A 20,412-nucleotide genomic window follows, 5' to 3' on the forward strand; every position below is an offset into this window, starting at 1 on the left:
TCACTGGGGCCCCCAAAAGCCTTCACTACTGCTCACCAAATACAACCCAATCCTAGGTAGCAACCAGGATCACAAGAATTTATGTCCCCACTTCTAAAGACCTCGGGCCATATTCTCATACATTTCAGGCGGCGGAACGTATGTACTTTACGTTACGCCGCCGCAAGTTTAAGTGGCAAGTGCCGGATTCCCAAACCACTTACCTGTGAACTTGCGGCGGCATCGCGTAAAGTCCACCCGTGTAAGCCATCCTAATTCAAATGATCCAGGCAGGGGGCGTGGATCATTTAAATTAGGCGCGCTCCCGCGCCGATCGTAATGCGCATGCTCCGTCGGGTAAATTACCCGACTTGCATCGCGCTAAATGACGTCTCACGGACGTCATTTGTTTTGACTGTAACGTAAATGGCGTCCAGCGCCATTCACGGACGACTTACGTAAACGACGTTCAATTTTGAAATTTCGACGCGGGATCGACGGCCATACTTAACATTGAGTACGCCACCTAGGGGGCATCTTTATCTTTACGCCGCGTATCGCTTACGGAAACGACGTTAAAACACTACGGCGGGCAAGCGTACGTTCGAGAATCGGCGTGAGTAGTCATTTGCATATTCTACGCTGACCGCCACCTAGCGGTCAGCGTAAATATTGCAGTCTAAGATACAACGGCGCAGGCTGGTGTATCTTAGGCATGTTTAAGTGTATCTCATTTTGAGAATACACTTAAACATAGGAAAGGGACTTACGTAGGCGTATCTGTTGATACGCCTACGTAACTTGTTTAAGAATATGGCCCCTCCTGTCTCCATTCCTCCCTCTTTTTCAGGTCCCTCCAACCTCTTCACTTCCATCCCTCTGTTACTCTACCCCTCTCTTCTTTTTTCTTTCCACAACGCCATCCTTATCTTTTGCTCCATGCCTCCCTCCATCATACTGTCCCTCCAACAATCCTTGTGCCTTATATCCCTCCACCTTTTCTATCCTCCATCACATTCATCCCTCTAGTATTCTGTCTGTCCCTCTTTCTTTCCATAACTCCATCTCTTCATCCTTTGCTTCATCATTCCATTTCTCTGTCTCGTTAACATCCCTCCATGCCTTGCTCTATCCCATCATCCATCTCTCTGTCACCCAATCTATACCTTCATTCTTTAGGGCTCTTTCACACACACGTCCGTTTTCATGGACTCTGCTTGCTCAGCAGGGAACGCTTCGTTGATCCCCACTGAGCTGACAGGTGACAGGTCTGTCTCTGCTCACTGTAGAGAGATGGACCTGTCGGAGCTCCGCTCTCCTCTATGGGGAATCGGATGAAAACAGATCCACCTGTCTGTTTTCATCCCATCTGCCAGATGGATGGAAAATAGGGTTTCCATCTGTCTGGATTAGCAGATTGGATGCCAGCGGACATATCACCGCTGACATCCGTCACTCCAAAGAGGTGAATGGAGCGTCCAATCAGGTCCGCCTGAAAAACTGACAGACAGACCTGAACGTATTATGTGTGAAAGAACCCTAACTCACTCCATCTCTTTGTCCATCCCCCTCCCCCATCATTCCACTACTCTGTCTTTCCATTAAAGACAAATAAAAATACTCCAGTGCGCTTCCACACCAAATTTGCTCACTACTTACTAAAAAATATATGAATAATAAACACCTTAAGACCATCCAAGCACAATAATCAAATATATAGTTATCATACATTTTATAAAACACACACTATACAACGCAACCAGCCTGATCTGTGATATTGCTTGCTGCTGCCTCCCCTCTCCTGGCATGCTAGGATTTGAAGTGCCACAGCCTGACACATGAGGTGGTCATACAGTACAGGTGAGGCGGCTGTGCCTGGTGAGCAGATAATGGGTAGGGACAGGGAGGTGTAATAAAGATTGGGGGGAGATCTCAGAAAACATGCTCCCTTTAGAAGCAGAGCAGTTTACAGCTTCCTATAGGGGGCTTCAGAGTCTTCAAATTCCCAAGCTGACTACAGTGATAAGGGCTAAGAAGCTTTAGTACTATGGTGGCTGCATGCAGGAGGGGAAAATGTAGCACTGCAATATTGCCACAAAGTTAGGGTGACCAGACATCCCCAGATTGAGGACACTGTCCCCGGACCAAGTCTGTCCCTGGTTTTGTCCCCAGATTGGATTTAATATTGGACAGGGGCAATTTCAAAGACAGTCGGTGCAGAATTAAAATAAAAAAAATAGAATTACATCCCCCCACTCCGCCATGCCTACTACCATAGGGGGGTTGTATTTTTCCCATTATCTGTGCCCCCTTCTGATGATCATGTGCTGGTTGGAGCGGAGGGAATATTTCTTCAGTTTCGGTCGCATGCCCATTCAGCTCCACTCGCATGTTCTTCTGCCTTGGCTCAAATCCTGGCCAGCCACCTGCCTATCTCCTTGCCTTCCCTGGCGGAGTGATCTTACTCTTCTCCCCATCCAGTAGTAGCCAGGGCCCGAAGAGTAAGACTTGAGAGGCTGTGAGGCAGGTGGCGACGGGGAGAGAATCGCTGATTGCTGCCATTACTAGTAAAGAAAAAATATGTTCCCGGATTTTATTTTAAAAATCTGGTCACCTTACACAAAGTCCTACCCCCATAGTTACATGGTTAAAAAAGACACATGTCCATCCAGCTTGATCAACATAGAAAAAAATCTCCATATATACAATCCTATACCCACAGTTGATCCATAGTCCCCAGTAAAGCATGATCCAATTTGCTACAGCAGGGGAAATAAATTCCTTTCTGATCCCCCGAAAGGCAAATGGATTTTCCCTGGATCAACTTTACCTATAAATGGTAGTCATATTATGTACATTTAGGAAAGAATCCAGGCCTTTCTTAAGAGTTTGTATCCCTATCCTGTCTGGTGTGTTCCTTGGCCTTCATGATGCTGTTTTCTCACTAAGGTTTACCTCTAAGGGCTTCACACAACAGCTTTATTTATACTGAGATTAAATTAGGTGACTTCTGAAGTCAATTGGTTCCACTAGATTATAGTTAGGGGTATCAGAGTAAAGGGGGCTGAATGCAAATCCACGCCACACTTTTAAGAAACGTATTTGTAAAAAATATTGAAAACCATTTATCCTTTTCCTTCCACTTCACAATTATCTGCCACTTTGTGTCATTTTGTGCCACTTTGTGTCATACATTTCTGTTTTTGGTTGTAACAAAATTTCAAGGGGTATGAATACTTTTTCAAGGCACTGTAGGAGGACCAAATTAATATTTAGCAGCATCAGCATGCATCTTTTAACTTGACAATAACACCAAGATTAATTTGCTTACGTAAGTATTTTCTATATTTTTAAGCCTATATAAGGACACTTGGAAAAATATCCCCCAGTTTATTTCAGTCACCAAACCCTAAACACACTTCTTCTTATTATTATTATTATTCTTATACAGAATTTATATAGCGCCAACAGTTTGCGCAGCGCTTTACATCAGGGAAGACAGTACAGTCACAATACAAATCAATACAGGAGGGATCAGAGGGCCCTGCTCGTTAGAGCTTACAATCTAGAAGGGAGGGTGAAGTTACTTGGTTAAACATGTATATGGCTCCTTTAAATGTGGTTTAAAAATATGCTGCTATTGCAACAAACATGACAGAAATAACAAGTCTGCTGTTTCTTGTTCTACAGGCAAGGAGCTCAACATCTGTGGCTTCATCAACTGTGGCACAAACTATGTAGCGTATATGGTAGAATGGGAAAGGAAAGAGAGTAGCCGTTTAGGCTCTCCTTTCCTCATGGGTCCACGGCAGGGGCATATCGTTTAGGTATTGTCAGGTTAGCTGGTTTTAGGTAGTAAGGTCATTCCCAGGTCAGCTAGCTAAGTTGGTGACAGGGTTAATAGCTAGTCAAGTGCTGGCTGATTAAAATCAGCTGCTTAGTTTGTGTGCTGAAAGCTAGGTAGCCTAGGGCAGTGATTGGTTTAGTCAGGGTCAGGTGGCCAGGTAGAAAATTCTGGAACCGGTTCTGGCCTATATAAGGTCCCAGGGCTTTTGGGTTAGGTGCCGGTGACCAGAAATCTGCAGCAGGAGGAGCTCCCCGCCCTACCCCCCCCCTTCCACCAGTTCATGTGGTGGCTCCCTTGGCAGGTCGCCTGAGGGGAGAATTAAAACAGTTTGATGATAACCAGCTTGAGTCTCAGTGGCTGAGCTGGAAGTTGGTGATGAAGAATTCATTGATTAAAGTAATATGCAATTTTCGGTTACCAAGTATGGTATATTATTTACATTAATTAATTGAAAACAATGAATCAGGCCGTGGCCAAACTATTTTCCAACTGATTGTTATTTTGTTATGAATAAATATTTTGTATAAAGTTTATGCTGTTGGTCTCTTTTATTCCTCTTTGCACGATTGTTGTATGCATGATGTCTGTTAGGCATGTGCACAAGTAAAAATTTCGTTTCGTTTCGTTTCGTTTTAATTCGTTATTAAAATAATTTCGTTAAGTTAGGTTCGTTACATGTGTTTAATTCGTTTTCGGAATTCGTGTTCGGAATTAGTTCGTTTTCGACCGAATTTCGAAAAATACGGTCGAATCCGTAAATATTGTGACTGGAGTGGATTCGATAATATTTCGACCGGATTCGAAACAAAAATTCTATTCGATTTGGTTTTCTGAAATTCATTAGAGAAAAGATTCGACATGATAGAAAAAAGATGCGACATGATAGAAAAGATTCGACATTATAGAGAAAATAGATTCGACATGATAGAAAAGATTCGACATTATAGAGAAAATAGATTTGACATTATAGAGAATAGATTCGTCATTATAGAGAAAATAGATTCGACATTATAGAGAGAATAGATATAGGGAGGGGCTCAGGGTGGCGGTTTATTATTATAGATTCTGAATCTCTAGTTTTATTTTTAGATTCTATATAGATTGAAATTCTAAGTACACATGTAGCCACTAGCCAATGCCATCTTACTTTTACTTAAAGTGGAGGTTCACCCAAAACAAATTTTTTAACATTACATTCAGACGAGTTGTCCTAATGACAATCTGCTGTTTTTTGTTTTCCTGTACATACCGTATTTCACCGCCGCTTCCGGGTATGTCTTCTGCGGGACTGGGCGTTCCTATCTGATTGACAGGCTTCCGACCGTCGCATACAGCGTGTCACGAGTTGCTGAAAGAAGCCGAACGTCGGTGCGTAGGCGCCGTATACACTAGAGCCGCACCAACGTTCGGCTTCTTTCGGCAACTCGTGATGGTCGAAAGCCTGTCAATCACAATCAGATAGGAACGCCCAGTCCCGCAGAAGACATACCCGGAAGCGGCGGTGAAATACGGTATTTACGGGAAAAAAAGTTGATTGTCATTAGGACAACTCGGCTGAATGTAATGTTCAAAATTTATTTTTGGGTGAACCCCCGCTTTAAACTTACGACGATTGCTAGCAGAGAGAGACAGACATACTCTGAATGATTTCAGAAGAGAGTCAATCTTAGCTGGTCTGTTTGTCAGAGAACCTGAATTAATAAGCACTTCAGCAATAAGCACAAGCTATTGTGTTAATGTGAATTGATCTTGATTTGATATTAGTGATACTAGTGAACGAACTTGTTGCTGCCTGCTTGTGTGTGATAGCCTCAGAGGCTGCCTGTGTTGTGGGGAGGGGGGCGATATTATTATAGATTCTATATTATAGATTGAGATTCTATATACCCTATCTTGTGTTACCTTACCTGTCTGATCCAGACTGTGATCACCACTACAGCAACAGCAATGTACCATTGTAAGGGAAAAGTGAAGGCAGGTCGTGGTCGCGTTCGTGGTGGACGCCTTGCTAAAAAAAGTGCCAAGGTCTCTGCTACTACTAGTGTCTCAGACATGTCTGCCGCCACAAACATGCTATCAGTGTCTACAACAGTGGCTGTCACCACCAATGCCACCAGCAAAGCTATTTCCACCACCAGTTCTACTAGTAGTAGTTTTCCTGCCAGACCACCAACATCTGCTGCTGCTTCCACTGCTAGAGCAGCGCCTCCTTCTACAGGTGTCATGGCTTTGTATTTTTATAGTAGAGGCAAGAAATCTATTAAAAAACAAGTGGAGTTGCCGTTACACCAATCACCCACACCACCCACCACCACCAATGACACCGCCAATGTGCCCAGCTCCCCAAAGAAGCAATTGAGGGAGACAGCAGCAGCCAGAGACAGAGAGTGAGACTTTGGGCCATATTGTCAAATAATTTACGCCGGCGTATCAGCAGATACGCCGACGTAAGTCCGATCCTATGTTTAAGTGTATTCACAAACTGAGATACACTTAAACATGCCTGAGATACGACGGCCTGCGCCGTTGTATCTTAGGCTGCAATATTTACGCTGACCGCTAGGTGGCGGTCAGCGTAGAATATGAAAATGACTAGTCACGCCGATTCTCTAACGTACGCTTGCCCGCCGTAGTGTTTTAACGTTGTTTCCGTAAGCGATACGCGGCATAAAGATAAACATGCCCCCTAGGTGGCGTACTCAATGTTAAGTATGGCCGTCGATCCCGCGTCGAAATTTGAAAATTTAACGTTGTTTGCGTAAGTCGTCCGTGAATGGCGCTGGACGCCATTTACGTTACAGTCAAAACAAATGACGTCCGTGAGACGTCATTTAGCGCAATGCACGTCGGGTAATTTACCCGACGGAGCATGCGCATTACGATCGGCGCGGGAGCGCGCCTAATTTAAATGATCCACTCCCCCGACCAGGATCATTGGAATTAGGAGGGCTTGCGCGGGTGGACTTTACGCGACGCCGCCGCAAGTTTACAGGTAAGTGGTTTGGGAATCAGGCACTTGCCACTTAAACTTGCAGAGGCGTAACGTAAAGGACATACGTTCCGACGCCTCAGATGTTTAAGAATATGCCCCTTTGTCTTCTTCATTGCCCCATGAGAATGATTTTGAATGCGATGCTCCTCTTTCCCCAACCACTGCAGACATGTTATACAGTCTTACCCCACAAGACTTACAGAATGACTTGGGGAAAGGGCAAGAGGGATATTCTGTGAGGAGTAGGACAGGTAGCATTTCACTTTTTTCATCTGCTCCTAACTCCCCTTCTCCCTCTGTTATTGTGGAGGAAGAATTCTGTGAAGATGACAGTGACACCTAAAATCCCCAGCACCCCTGCCATGAGCAATAGCACTAGTTCACGAAGTGTAACAGTATTGGCAAGTGCAACAGCTTCCACCACTGGTGTGCTACCTGCTGCAGCTATATCAGACCTAAATAGAGATGAACAGGGTCAAGGGACTTGGTCAAGAATATGTTATCTTACCAACACAACATAGCACAAAGAAGCATACAGCTGGAAACGTGATTCTATGCAAGGTCGATTAGTTGGTCATTGCTGATCTGCATCCCGATGCCCGCCCGGGACCCCTCCCATTTGCCATCTCTGACCCTGGGGACAACAGGGCCCTCTCTGATCCTCCGCCTGTTTCATGACCATCTGTAATTGTCTCCAGTTTGAGTAATCTACCCTGCTGCCATGTTACTCAAGCCCTGGAAATGATGACTGCCCTTTGAACTGTTGACGAGTGTATGTGTATTCTGGTGGGGGGATAGCTGTATTGAACGGCGTGACTGGACACAATATGAATATACATGGGATTACCCTTTGCACATCAAAATAGTGTAGAGAAAAATCTCTTACATTTTCTAAGTTCAGCCTGATGATTAAATGTAAGTTAGTAACAATACATGGAATAGTTCATTTACATACAGTACATCACCTAATGAACCTAACAAGGAAAGCAAAAACTCCAGAAAACAATTATTTCTGATCAAATTTTTTTTTATTGAAAAGTAACAAACATGTATAAAAAGAAAACAAAAAAAAAAATTACAAACTTTGGTTTCCTTCCAACTTGGTCAGTATGCATTCAAGTGTGGAGTTTATGGCTCTCATATTCTCACACACCATCCTCCTCGTTGCCCGTTGGTACCTCTCCAGAGCCATATATTGCCGCATCTGCTGGCGATTGTGGAGGGCCAAGGAGTGAGACAGCCTCCTTAACTGTCTTTCTTGACAGTGGCACTTCACAATGCGCCGCAGAGGCTTGCATGGCTCTGGAGAGTGCGCGTGTCCTGGAGTAGGCTGCTGCATTGTGGAGGACGCGCCCGCGTCAATGGGTATGTCCTGGTTGGGGGATGCTGCTGAAGGGTGATGGAGATGATGCGCTGGAGAAACTGCTGGGGAGGAAGAATGGTGAGCCAAACCAGACGCGTCCAGGTCTTCGTCCACTGCATGTAAATCAAGAATGATTAATTCATCTTGATCTGTGAAGAAAAGAAAATATATTAGATAGATAATACAATAGAAATACACATGGCTTCTTCACCCTAACATTATATAAACGCAATTATCTTCCAGCCCTTGTAGACAATCATGTAACATCTTGAGATCTTTTCACTTACATATCATTCTTCAATATATGATATTCAGTGATATGCACCTAATCAATTTGTGTGTAGGAGAGAGTGGTTTCTTTCTGTGTCAATTCGCTGTGTCATCCCAAGTTTGCATAGCTGTGCAGGAAGGTGTAGTACTTTACTGTACTCTGACCAGGGCATAGCTGAGTGTCCTCCCCAGGCCAGGCGGCCAGAATACAAAGGGATTCCCCTCTACACATCAAGCAGTGTAAAGGGGAATCTCCACAAGATTTTAGCAGCTTGGTGGCATGGCGCATCCACTAGGTCCCTATAGAAAATCTAAAGGTGTAATGGACACCTAAGTGCTGACCGACCACCACTAACTAATCTACCTTATCAAGAAAGACTGACTGACTGTCGCAAATATGGAAGAAAAAATATGCACTTGCAAGTAGAAAAACATTAGCTACACCAGCTATTAACATTACATACACCAAAGAGAAGCCATTTAAGCCATTGCATTAGGGACGACTTAAAAAAAGTTGTTTAATAAAATATAGCCGGCTACTAAGTTTTTAAAGTTGATAATTTTGTATGGCCACTTGGCCACTGATTGAATAAGCCCCACTCCTGTTCTAGGCTAGGTAGGTTACTCACTCCTGGTCTAGGCTAGTAGGTATAAAAGAGAATTTACAATTACTGAGCCTTCCATATCCTGGCAGCTGGTGCTTCATCTGCTCCTCTCTGATACTGCATTGTTGGTCTGGTCTCTCCCAGAGCCTTTAAGACCTATGCAGGTCTCAATAATAATAACTTCAGAAGCCCTAGACCATTTAAGTGGAGGTGAGAGAGGGTGCATGGAAATGTGTACGACCACTGGGGATCCAAGGATCAGTATGTCTAAAACTTTTCAAACAAGACCACTAGACAAAATTGAGCAGTTAAATAAAAACTCCAGGATACATGTAAAATAAAAATATATCACTAAACTAAACAGCCTTCCCTATGTGCATTGCAAAACAATACACTGCAGAGTCTGAACTATAGCCTAAAGACTCAGACTTTTTATAGATATTTGACTGCACAAAGATCTACGAGGTCACAAGGCCATTTACAATTTTTTGCTTTAGATCAGGGGTCTCCAAACTTTTCAAACAAAGGGCCAGTTTATTGTCCTTCAGGCTTTAGGAGGCCCGGGTTGTGTCTGTGGCTAGCGGGGGTAGAAATGTTAGTGGCCCGGCATCAGTAAGAATAAATATGGCCTAAGGGTTAGTGGGCACTGGGCAATAGAACGTGTAGTGACCCTCTTAGTAGGAGGAATAATATCCCATCAATGGTATCAGTGGAGTAAATAATGCCCCATTGTTGGTGCCAGTGGGAGTAATAGTGTCCAAGGGATGGATAAAGGCTAGCAAGGGGCCACATCTAGCCCTTGGGCCACAGTTTGGAGACCCCTGCTTTAGAGATGCCAAAGGTGAGGCACCAGACATCATGAGGAAAGTGTTAATGCATGCATCAGGGGCATTCCAGAGATTGAACATGTCCAGGGACTGCCAGCCAATAGCTGGAGATTTTTGTCTGACATACCCCCTTCAGCCAGCTGTGTTATTCACAATGGCAGTGATTGGCTCAGACTGGGAATCTTAACTGCAGCAAGAAGGTGGCGTGATCAGGGAAGTGACGTTGAGGGTTTAACAAGCACAGGTAATGCTAACAGGAAGACTGGAATCAACTGCAGAGGCGGACTAATAAATAATTAATAATGGCAGCTCAACCAAAGCCTTGCAGAAGACATTTTTCTAGGTATGCCATCAGCATTTCATATTTAAAATACTATATTTGCCTGGAAAATACAAAAAAAAGTTATACTACTTACTCCCTGGACCTGACGCGCCTGGCTGTTGGACACCATCTTGAGCATCCCCAGCACTGCCAGCAGCTTCTCCAGGGCAGATCTCTTCCACCTCCTGCTCAGCCTCAGTAGCTGTTAATTATGAATAATATAGAAAAGAACATTACAATCTGCAGTGTACAACAATCTCACACATTAGTACAAGAACATTGAAAGATGTACGGTATGATCAATGATCATCACTCAGCAGCAGATACCAGCAAGATTATTATACTAACTTACATGTGGTCGTTGCCGCCTCAGCCTCCTCCTCCTGTGTCTCCCCCTCTGACTGGATGGCACCTATTTATTTAATAAAGGAGAAATGTTGAACGTTACAATGTTCAATCTTCAAAGAAACAATAATACTATAAAATGTATTATATTATCTCTATTAGCATGGCAATACAGGGCAGGCCAGTAGTCACTGGTCACTAATCTACAAGGCATTCACCATTTATAAAAAATCACTTAAAAAAAAAAAAGAGGTACTTACCTGTCCTGGTTCCAGCGACCACCACTGAACAGGCGCCTTAGTTCAGACCGCGACGTTCTGTCAAATTGCGTAAGTTACGCAAACGCTTACGTTACCTGACAGAGCATCGCAGAGGCTCAACCTGAGGCTGTCAGTGCACTGCTTGAGCGAGAAGCAGTGACACTGAAATTTACAATGGAAGGCTGGACAAATGGAAAAGGACCCACTGTATAGTCAGTCACTAGTACCAGTGGTGCCCCATCCATAGGGGGCGCCCGTGCGCCGCCCCCCCTCCTGTAGTCCAAAAAAAAACGGGCCCTTTAAGAATGTTTATTTCCCTTAAAATTTATTTTTTACTTATACTAACTGCAGTGATGGAGGTTCGTCTATAGAGGGCGCTGCAGCGCCACCCCCTCTGGCTGTCGCAAATAACATACATTCATGTATTGCTTGAATGTATGGTATTGTTGCCAGCTGCCGCTGGTCTATTCAGATGGCCGGACCTTGGGCCCCCGGCTACCTGAATAACGGCAGCTGGTTGGCTGTGCGGAAGTGCCTATCAGAGCCAGCGTCAACAATGGTCACAGAGGCGACAAAGGGCACAGTTGCATCAATGGGTACAGTGGTGACAATGGGCACAGTGGCGACAATTAAAGGGCACAGTGACATGCACAGTGGCAACAATGGGCACAGTGTTAACAATTGCCGCAGTGGCTGCGTTTGATGGCATGGCACAGTGGTGATAATTGATGGCACAGTGACTGCATTTGATAGGCACAGTAAGGCTGCATTTATTTATTTTTTCGTTTGCGCCCCCCAAAAATTTGGAGCACCAGCCGCCACCGACGACGAGTACACTACTAGTACTACTACTAGTACACTACAGTACTTACTTCTTGGTGATGAAGAGGAGGACTCCAGCTCCTCCGCCCTCCGCTTCTGGCGGCGCTGGGCCTTGATACGATCTTTAAATAAAATCAAACACAACATGGTAAATGTTGGATGCTTGACAAATAAAATGCCCTGCACACAATGCAATCCTCAGACCAGGAAATAATATAGAAAAGAACATTACAATCTGCAGTGTACAACAATCTCACACATTAGTACAAGAACATTGAAAGATGTACGGAATGATCAATGATCATCACTCAGCAGCAGATACCAGCAAGATTATTATACTAACTTACATGTGGGCGTTGCCGCCTCAGCCTCCTCCTCCTGTGTCTCCCCCTCTGACTGGATGGCACCTATTTATTTAATAAAGGAGAAATGTTGAACGTTACAATGTTCAATCTTCAAAGAAACAATAATACTATAAAATGTATTATATTATCTCTATTAGCATGGCAATACAGGGCAGGCCAGTAGTCACTGGTCACTAATCTACAAGGCATTCACCATTTATAAAAAATCACTTAAAAAAAAAAAAGAGGTACTTACCTGTCCTGGTTCCAGCGACCACCACTGAACAGGCGCCTTAGTTCAGACCGCGACGTTCTGTCAAATTGCGTAAGTTACGCAAACGCTTACGTTACCTGACAGAGCATCGCAGAGGCTCAACCTGAGGCTGTCAGTGCACTGCTTGAGCGAGAAGCAATGACACTGAAATTTACAATGGAAGGCTGGACAAATGGAAAAGGACCCACTGTATAGTCAGTCACTAGTACCAGTGGTGCCCCATCCATAGGGGGCGCCCGTGCGCCGCCCCCCCTCCTGTAGTCCAAAAAAAAACGGGCCCTTTAAGAATGTTTATTTCCCTTAAAATTTATTTTTTACTTATACTAACTGCAGTGATGGAGGTTCGTCTATAGAGGGCGCTGCAGCGCCACCCCCTCTGGCTGTCGCAAATAACATACATTCATGTATTGCTTGAATGTATGGTATTGTTGCCAGCTGCCGCTGGTCTATTCAGATGGCCGGACCTTGGGCCCCCGGCTACCTGAATAACGGCAGCTGGTTGGCTGTGCGGAAGTGCCTATCAGAGCCAGCGTCAACAATGGTCACAGAGGCGACAAAGGGCACAGTTGCATCAATGGGTACAGTGGTGACAATGGGCACAGTGGCGACAATTAAAGGGCACAGTGACATGCACAGTGGCAACAATGGGCACAGTGTTAACAATTGCCGCAGTGGCTGCGTTTGATGGCATGGCACAGTGGTGATAATTGATGGCACAGTGACTGCATTTGATAGGCACAGTAAGGCTGCATTTATTTATTTTTTCGTTTGCGCCCCCCAAAAATTTGGAGCACCAGCCGCCACCGACGACGAGTACACTACTAGTACTACTACTAGTACACTACAGTACTTACTTCTTGGTGATGAAGAGGAGGACTCCAGCTCCTCCGCCCTCCGCTTCTGGCGGCGCTGGGCCTTGATACGATCTTTAAATAAAATCAAACACAACATGGTAAATGTTGGATGCTTGACAAATAAAATGCCCTGCACACAATGCAATCCTCAGACCAGGAAATAATATAGAAAAGAACATTACAATCTGCAGTGTACAACAATCTCACACATTAGTACAAGAACATTGAAAGATGTACGGAATGATCAATGATCATCACTCAGCAGCAGATACCAGCAAGATTATTATACTAACTTACATGTGGGCGTTGCCGCCTCAGCCTCCTCCTCCTGTGTCTCCCCCTCTGACTGGATGGCACCTATTTATTTAATAAAGGAGAAATGTTGAACGTTACAATGTTCAATCTTCAAAAAAACAATAATACTGTATAAAATGTATTATATTATCTCTATTAGCATGGCAATACAGGGCAGGCCAGTGGTCACTGGTCACTAATCTACAAGGCATTCACCATTTATAAAAAAACTGTTAAAAAAAAAAGAAGAGGTACTTACCTGTCCTGGTTCCAGCGACCACCACTGAACAGGCGCCTTAGTTCAGACCGCGACGTTCTGTCAAATTGCGTAAGTTACGCAAACGCTTACGTTACCTGACAGAGCATCGCAGAGGCTCAACCTGAGGCTGTCAGTGCACTGCTTGAGCGAGAAGCAGTGACACTGAAATTGACAATGGAAGGCTGGACAAATGGAAAAGGACCCACTGTATAGTCAGTCACTAGTACCAGTGGTGGCCCATCCATAGGGGGCGCCCGGGCGCCACCCCCCTCCTGTAGTCCCAAAAAAAAACGGGCCCTTTAAGAATGTTTATTTTACAAAAAATGTATTTTTTACTTATACTAACTGCAGTGATGGCGGTCCGTCTATAGAGGGCGCTGCAGCGCCACCCCCTCTGGCTGTCGCAAATAACATACATTCATGTATTGCATGAATGTATGGTATTGTTGCCCCAGCTGCCGCTGGTCTATTCAGATGGCCGGACCTTGGGCGCCGGCTACCTGAACAACGGCAGCTGGTTGTCTGTGCGGAAGTGCCTATCAGAGCCAGCGTCAACAATGGTCACAGAGGCGACAAAGGGCACAGTTGCATCAATGGGTACAGTGGTGACAATGGGCACAGTGGCGACAATTAAAGGGCACAGTGACATGCACAGTGGCAACAATGGGCACAGTGTTAACAATTGCCGCAGTGGCTGCGTTTGATGGCATGGCACAGTGGTGATAATTGATGGCACAGTGGCTGCATTTGATAGGCACAGTGAGGCTGCATTTTTTTTTTTTTGTTTGCGCCCCCCAAAAATTTGGAGCACCAGCCGCCACCGAAACACTACTAGTACTACTACTAGTACACTACAGTACTTACTTCTTGGTGATGAAGAGGAGGACTCCAGCTCCTCCGCCCTCCGCTTCTGGCGGCGCTGGGCCTTGATACGATCTTTAAATAAAATCAAACACAACATGGTAAATGTCGGATGCTTGAAACATAAAATGTCCTGCACACAATGCAATCCTGAGACCAACCTTGATGAGCCTGGAGCTGGGTGATCTCATCCTCCCCTATCCCCGATAAAAGGTCTGCCTCATGGGGCAGGAGAGACACCCGTTTTCCTCCACGCCCCGGCTGTCTGCGTTTGCGCACAATAGATCTGCAAAAAAAAAAGAGAAGAGACACGGGTTCCATAATTAAACTAGAATTGTAATCTGAAAATGACATCAACACATGATGAGACACATGTAGAATGAACCCATAGAATGAAACATGCAAATGGAATTATTGGATTAGGCGCACTTTTTCATGTAGCTTAAGATTTGTAAAAAAAGTGTTGGGGAAAAAGGGCGTGAATTTGATTTGGGTATTACATCGCAGGAGCGTGCAATTGTGTCATTTAAAGCTGCAGCACGCTAAATATAAATACAACAAGGTGGCCTGGTCAGAAAGGGGGCATAATCTACAGGTGTTCAAGTGTAAAATAAAAGCACTTACTGCTCTGATTAGTGATAAACTAAGAACAAATAAAATAACTGTCATGAAAATATTCCTCTTACAATGATCGTGGCGAATATATTTAACCGCTAGCGCCTGCACTATTGTCAAATGACAGCTACAGCACAGACCCCAATTGCTGGGAGGACATCAATATATGTCCTCCCCTTTACGTGCGCTCCGAGTGCCCCCTGCACGGCGCGCTGTGATCACCGAGTCACTGAGACTCGGGTGATCACGGATCCGAGTAAGGGGCCCGGTCCATGTGATCAGCTATCAGCCAATGACAGCTGATCACATGATCAAAACAAAGCTTGGTAATCTTTTTTTTCTCCTCATGGTCACAGCGTGAGTAGAAAAAAAAGGCGCTCACTGGCTGTTCAGTAAGGGACATCGATCCCCAGTGGAAGAGGCAATTCTGCCTCAGTGGACATAAGTACCACCTGTCAATGCCCACAGTGAACACCAGCAGTGCCACCTGTCAGTGCTATACTACCACCTATCAATGCCCATTACTGACACCTATCAGTGCCACCTATTAGTGCCAATTCTCAGTGCCCACCAGTTCCACCTATCAATGCCCTTCAGTGCCACCCATCTGTGCAAGCTCTGGGTGCCCACCAGTGCCGCCTTATTGGTGCCCACCAGTGCCGCCTTACCAGTGCCCAGTGGCGTTGCGTGGGTTGTCAGCGCCCGCCCGGGGCAAGGTAAGTACGTTTCGGCCCCCTAATCCGCTGACTTTTCGCACGCCCCGAGTCCATTCCCTTCCTACAATAGTACTGACCTGCCTGATTCCTATACTGACCACTATACTATACACTGACCTATCTTATTCCTATACTGACCCTTACACTAACCCACCTGATCAACCACTACTCTACACACTGACCTACCCGATTCCCCACAGACTGCTACACAATACACACTGACCACTACACAATAAACTAACCACTGACCGCTACACAATACACACTGACACTACAGCATTGGTGCATTTTACTATAAAGGCATTGGTGGACTACAAAGCCCAGCATTTTACTATTGGAGGCTTTGGTGGACTACAAGGCCCAGCATTTTACTATTGGAGGCATTGGTGGACTACAAGGTCCAGCATTTTCCTATAGGAGGCATTGGTGGACTACAAGGCCCAGCATTTTCCTATATGAGGCATTGGTGGACTACAAGGCCCAGCAGCTGGGCCTTGTAGTCCACCAAAGCCTCCTACAGTAAAATGCTGGGCCTTGTAGTCCACCAAAGCCACCTACAGTAAAATGCTGGGGCTTGTAGTCCACCAAAGCCTCCTACAATAAAATGCTGGGCCTTGTAGTCCACCAAAGCCTCCTTCAGTAAAATGCTGGGCCTTGTAGTCCACCAAAGCCTCCTACAGTAAAATGCTGGGGCTTGTAGTCCACCAAAGCCTCCTACAGTACAATGCTGGGCCTTGTAGTCCACCAAAGCCTCCTAAAGTAAAATGATGGGCCTTGTAGTCCACCAAAGCCTCCTACAGTAAAATGCTGGGCCTTGTAGTCCACCAAAGTCACCTACAGTAAAATGCTGGGGCTTGTAGTCCACCAAAGCCTCCTACAATAAAATGCTGGGGCTTGTAGTCCACCAAAGCCTCCTTCAGTAAAATGCTGGGCCTTGTAGTCCACCAAAGCCTCCTACAGTAAAATGCTGGGGCTTGTAGTCCACCAAAGCCTCCTACAGTACAATGCTGGGCCTTGTAGTCCACCAAAGCCTCCTAAAGTAAAATGATGGGCCTTGTAGTCCACCAAAGCCTCCTACAGTAAAATGCTGGGCCTTGTAGTCCACCAAAGCCACCTACAGTAAAATGCTGGGGCTTGTAGTCCACCAAAGCCTCCTACAATAAAATGCTGGGCCTTGTAGTCCACCAAAGCCTCCTTCAGTAAAATGCTGGGCCTTGTAGTCCACCAAAGCCTCCTACAGTAAAATGCTGGGGCTTGTAGTCCACCAAAGCCTCCTTCAGTAAAATGCTGGGCCTTGTAGTCCACCAAAGCCTCCTACAGTAAAATGCTGGGGCTTGTAGTCCACCAAAGCCTCCTACAGTACAATGCTGGGCCTTGTAGTCCACCAAAGCCTCCTAAAGTAAAATGATGGGCCTTGTAGTCCACCAAAGCCTCCTACAGTAAAATGCTGGGGATTGTAGTCCACCAAAGCCTCCTACAGTAAAATGCTGGGCCTTGTAGTCCACCAAAGCCTCCTAAAGTAAAATGCTGGGCCTTGTAGTCCACCAAAGCCTCCTAAAGTAAAATGCTTGGTAGTGGGCACATAGACTTTCCGGCTTCGGCTGCTCCCTCCCTAGTCTCCCCAGCTGAGCAGAGTCCCAGCCTCAGCCTGTAGCAGAGGCAGGGTGTGCGCTGGGACAGGCAGCCAGTCCCAGGCCTTCCCCAGCGCACACTCTGCTAAACCATTCTCCCCCACCCGGCATCACGTCCCAGCGAGTCACGACACGACACTTACTTGGCTGAGCGGGAGACCGGGAGTCCCTGCAGGCGCCGCCAGACTGCAGAGCGCGTCGCCATCTTGGAGCCTCCGCAGCGTGCGCCGTTGCTATGCCAAACAGGGCATCCCCTGCTTCCTTACAGGCGCGCCCGTGCCGGCCGTTGCGAGGTACTGGCGGGGGGGGGGCTGTGCGCACAGTGGAGGAGCCGCTCACTGTAATATCAGCAGAGCTGCCGGTTGCCGGCGTCCCCCCTCAGCTCAGCCCGGGGCAGACACACCCCCTGCCCCCCTGGTTGTTACGCCACGGCCAGTGCCCAACAGTGCAGTCCATCAGTGACGCCTTATCGGTGACCATCAGTGCAGCCCATGGGTGCCCATTGGTGCAGCCTTATCAGCGTACATCAATGAAGTGATCAAATACCACCAAAAGACAGCTCTATTTGTGGGAAAAAAAGTGCTTAAATTTTTTTTTGGAGCCACACGCAATTTTCAGTTAAAGCGACGCAGTGCCAAAACGCATAAAACTGGCACGATCATTTGGCAGCCAAATTCTCTGGGGCTGAACTGGTTAAAATGTAAAAAAATAAAAATAAATCGGACACGTTACTTACCGTTTTATGTCGCTGAATTTTTTACGACAGGCAGCCGGGTCACGCCGATGGTGATACATCTCCTCTACCTTTTTGGAGATCTCCTCCCACTTCTGCAATTTCCATTGCGGACTAGTCTCCCTGGAGCGGGGGCCACACAGCTGCATCCAGCAAGGAAGCGTTTCATTCACAAGTACCTGACACTCAATATGAGTCCAGGTAATGTTACGCTTCCTGCTGGATGCAGCCCTCCTGGAAGCTTTTTTTTTTGGTGATGGAGGGGCTGTGGAATGTGTTGCAGCTGCTGCAGCAGCAGTACTAGGCTCAGGTACCTCAGCCTCCATGACTGGGTCGAAATCCATGCCGTGGGATGCCGCCATATTGGTTGTGTTGGAGATGTAAAGCAGGAGATGGAGACTGGAGAAGATGGAGAAACGAAAGTGAAACCACGAAATTGAACGTGGAAGATTCGATGACGCTTCGAATCGCCGATTCTGACATCGAAATCACCGATTCTATCATCGAAGGCTTATGGTGTATATCGAAAGTGCTAGGCAGAGATCTACATTTTTAAATTTCGATGTTCCGTCAATTTTCAGACGACCGCGTTACAGCGAAAAACGAAATAAATCAAAACGATTTTCGGGAGTAACTAACTAAATAGATTTATTAAAAAAAAAAAAAAATTCTGACGAAAACGAAATTACAAAACAAAATCTTTCAGTTTCCGCCACGTGTGAAAGGGGCATTAAACATTTATAGCCAGATTCATAGAGACGTTTAAGCCGGCGTATCAGTAGATATGTCGCAAATTGTAGCGTATTTCTGGAAACCAGATACGCTTAAATTAGGCTAACATATGAGCGCCATAAATCTCCTACGCCGTCGTATCTTAGGGTGCAATTTTTCCGCTGGACGCTACGTGGCGCTTCCGTTGAGTTTGGCGTAGAATATGTAAATCACTAGATACGCCGATTCACAAACGTACGCTTGCCCGTCGCAGTAAAGATACGCCGTTTACGTAAGGCGCTTTCCGGCGTAAAGTTAGTCGAACAAATAGTTGGCCTAGTCAATGTTAAGTATGGCCGTCGTTCCCGCGTCAAAATGTGAAAAATTTACGTTGTTTGCTTAAGTCGTCGGTGAATGGGGCTGAACGTAATTTACGTCCACGTCAAAACCAATACGTCCTTGCGGCGTACTTTGTAGAAATGCACAGCGGGATATGTACACGGACGGCACATGCGCCGTTCATAAAAAAAACGTCAATCACGTGGGGTCACCAATTTACATAAAACACACCCCCCTCATCCTCATTTGAATTAGGAGCTCTTACGCCGGCCCCATTTACGCTACCCTGCTGTAAGTTAGGAGGCAAGTACTTTGTGAATACAGCACTTGCCTCTCTGACTTAATGCGGCGTAGCGTAAAAACGATACGCTACGCCGCCTCAAAGATGCGCCGATCTCTCTGAATACAGCTATTATTTAACAGTTTTTGTTTTACAACAGTAGTATGCAACTAAGCTGATAGTATTCAGGGCCAGTTTTGCTGAAATGACAAACCGCTCCGAATAGGAACTATTGTCCCCCTTACCTGGGACTCTACAGTCTGCTGGTAGTGGTTATGCAGATATACCACATTTGTGTTCTTCTGCAGTTTACAACCCTGATAACAATGACAATACTGCTGTCTATTTAGTGGCAGAGAGTGTTAGTAGACTGTTCTCCTTTAAAAAAAAAAATACTAAGCCAGTCATTTGTGAATGGATGGATTAAATCTTCACCTGATATGTAAAAAAAAATCCATGGAGTGCCCCCAATCCTCCTCCTCTGGTGTCCACCCACCACTGTTGCTTCTAAGTCATCCTTTTCAGTGATTTCCCCCAGTTACTAGGTGGTTCTTACAGGGATGCTCATATGGAATTTCTTTCTGTTGATCCTAGCTGCCATACTAGCAGACAGTGTGTCTTGTCTATAAGTCTCACGTTTTGCTTTGTTGGCCAGGTGCATCGTCTGCATGCCAGGGTTCCTCTCTCTCCCGAGCCCTAGTCGATCATCTGCCCATTCTGGTAAGTACCTAAAACGAATAGAAATGTTTTGCACTCTTGAAGATTTATTTTTACAATTCTTGTTGTACAACAAAACGTAGTATGCTACTATGCTGATAGTATTCAGGGCCAGTTCTCTGCTGAAATGACAAACCGCTCCGAATTGGAGC

At 45.6% G+C, this 20,412-nt stretch overlaps 1 protein-coding gene across 1 annotated transcript; it reads right to left on the reverse strand.

Moving 5' to 3' along the window:
• Positions 1-7,835: 7,835 nt before the first annotated feature.
• Positions 7,836-18,740, reverse strand: LOC120909076. The gene is made up of 10 exons (XM_040320719.1): positions 18,217-18,740; positions 14,680-14,804; positions 14,522-14,593; positions 13,402-13,461; positions 13,105-13,176; positions 11,980-12,039; positions 11,683-11,754; positions 10,558-10,617; positions 10,300-10,407; positions 7,836-8,330 (listed from the first exon to the last, which is right to left on the reverse strand). The coding sequence occupies exons 1-10, from the start codon at positions 18,573-18,575 to the stop codon at positions 7,894-7,896; spliced, it is 1,425 nt and encodes a 474-aa protein (XP_040176653.1). The 5' UTR covers positions 18,576-18,740; the 3' UTR covers positions 7,836-7,893.
• Between the last annotated feature and the right edge of the window lie 1,672 nt (positions 18,741-20,412).

This window comes from Rana temporaria, chromosome 8, assembly GCF_905171775.1.
Source record: "Rana temporaria chromosome 8, aRanTem1.1, whole genome shotgun sequence".
In the NCBI taxonomy this organism is placed as follows: Eukaryota; Metazoa; Chordata; class Amphibia; order Anura; family Ranidae; genus Rana; species Rana temporaria.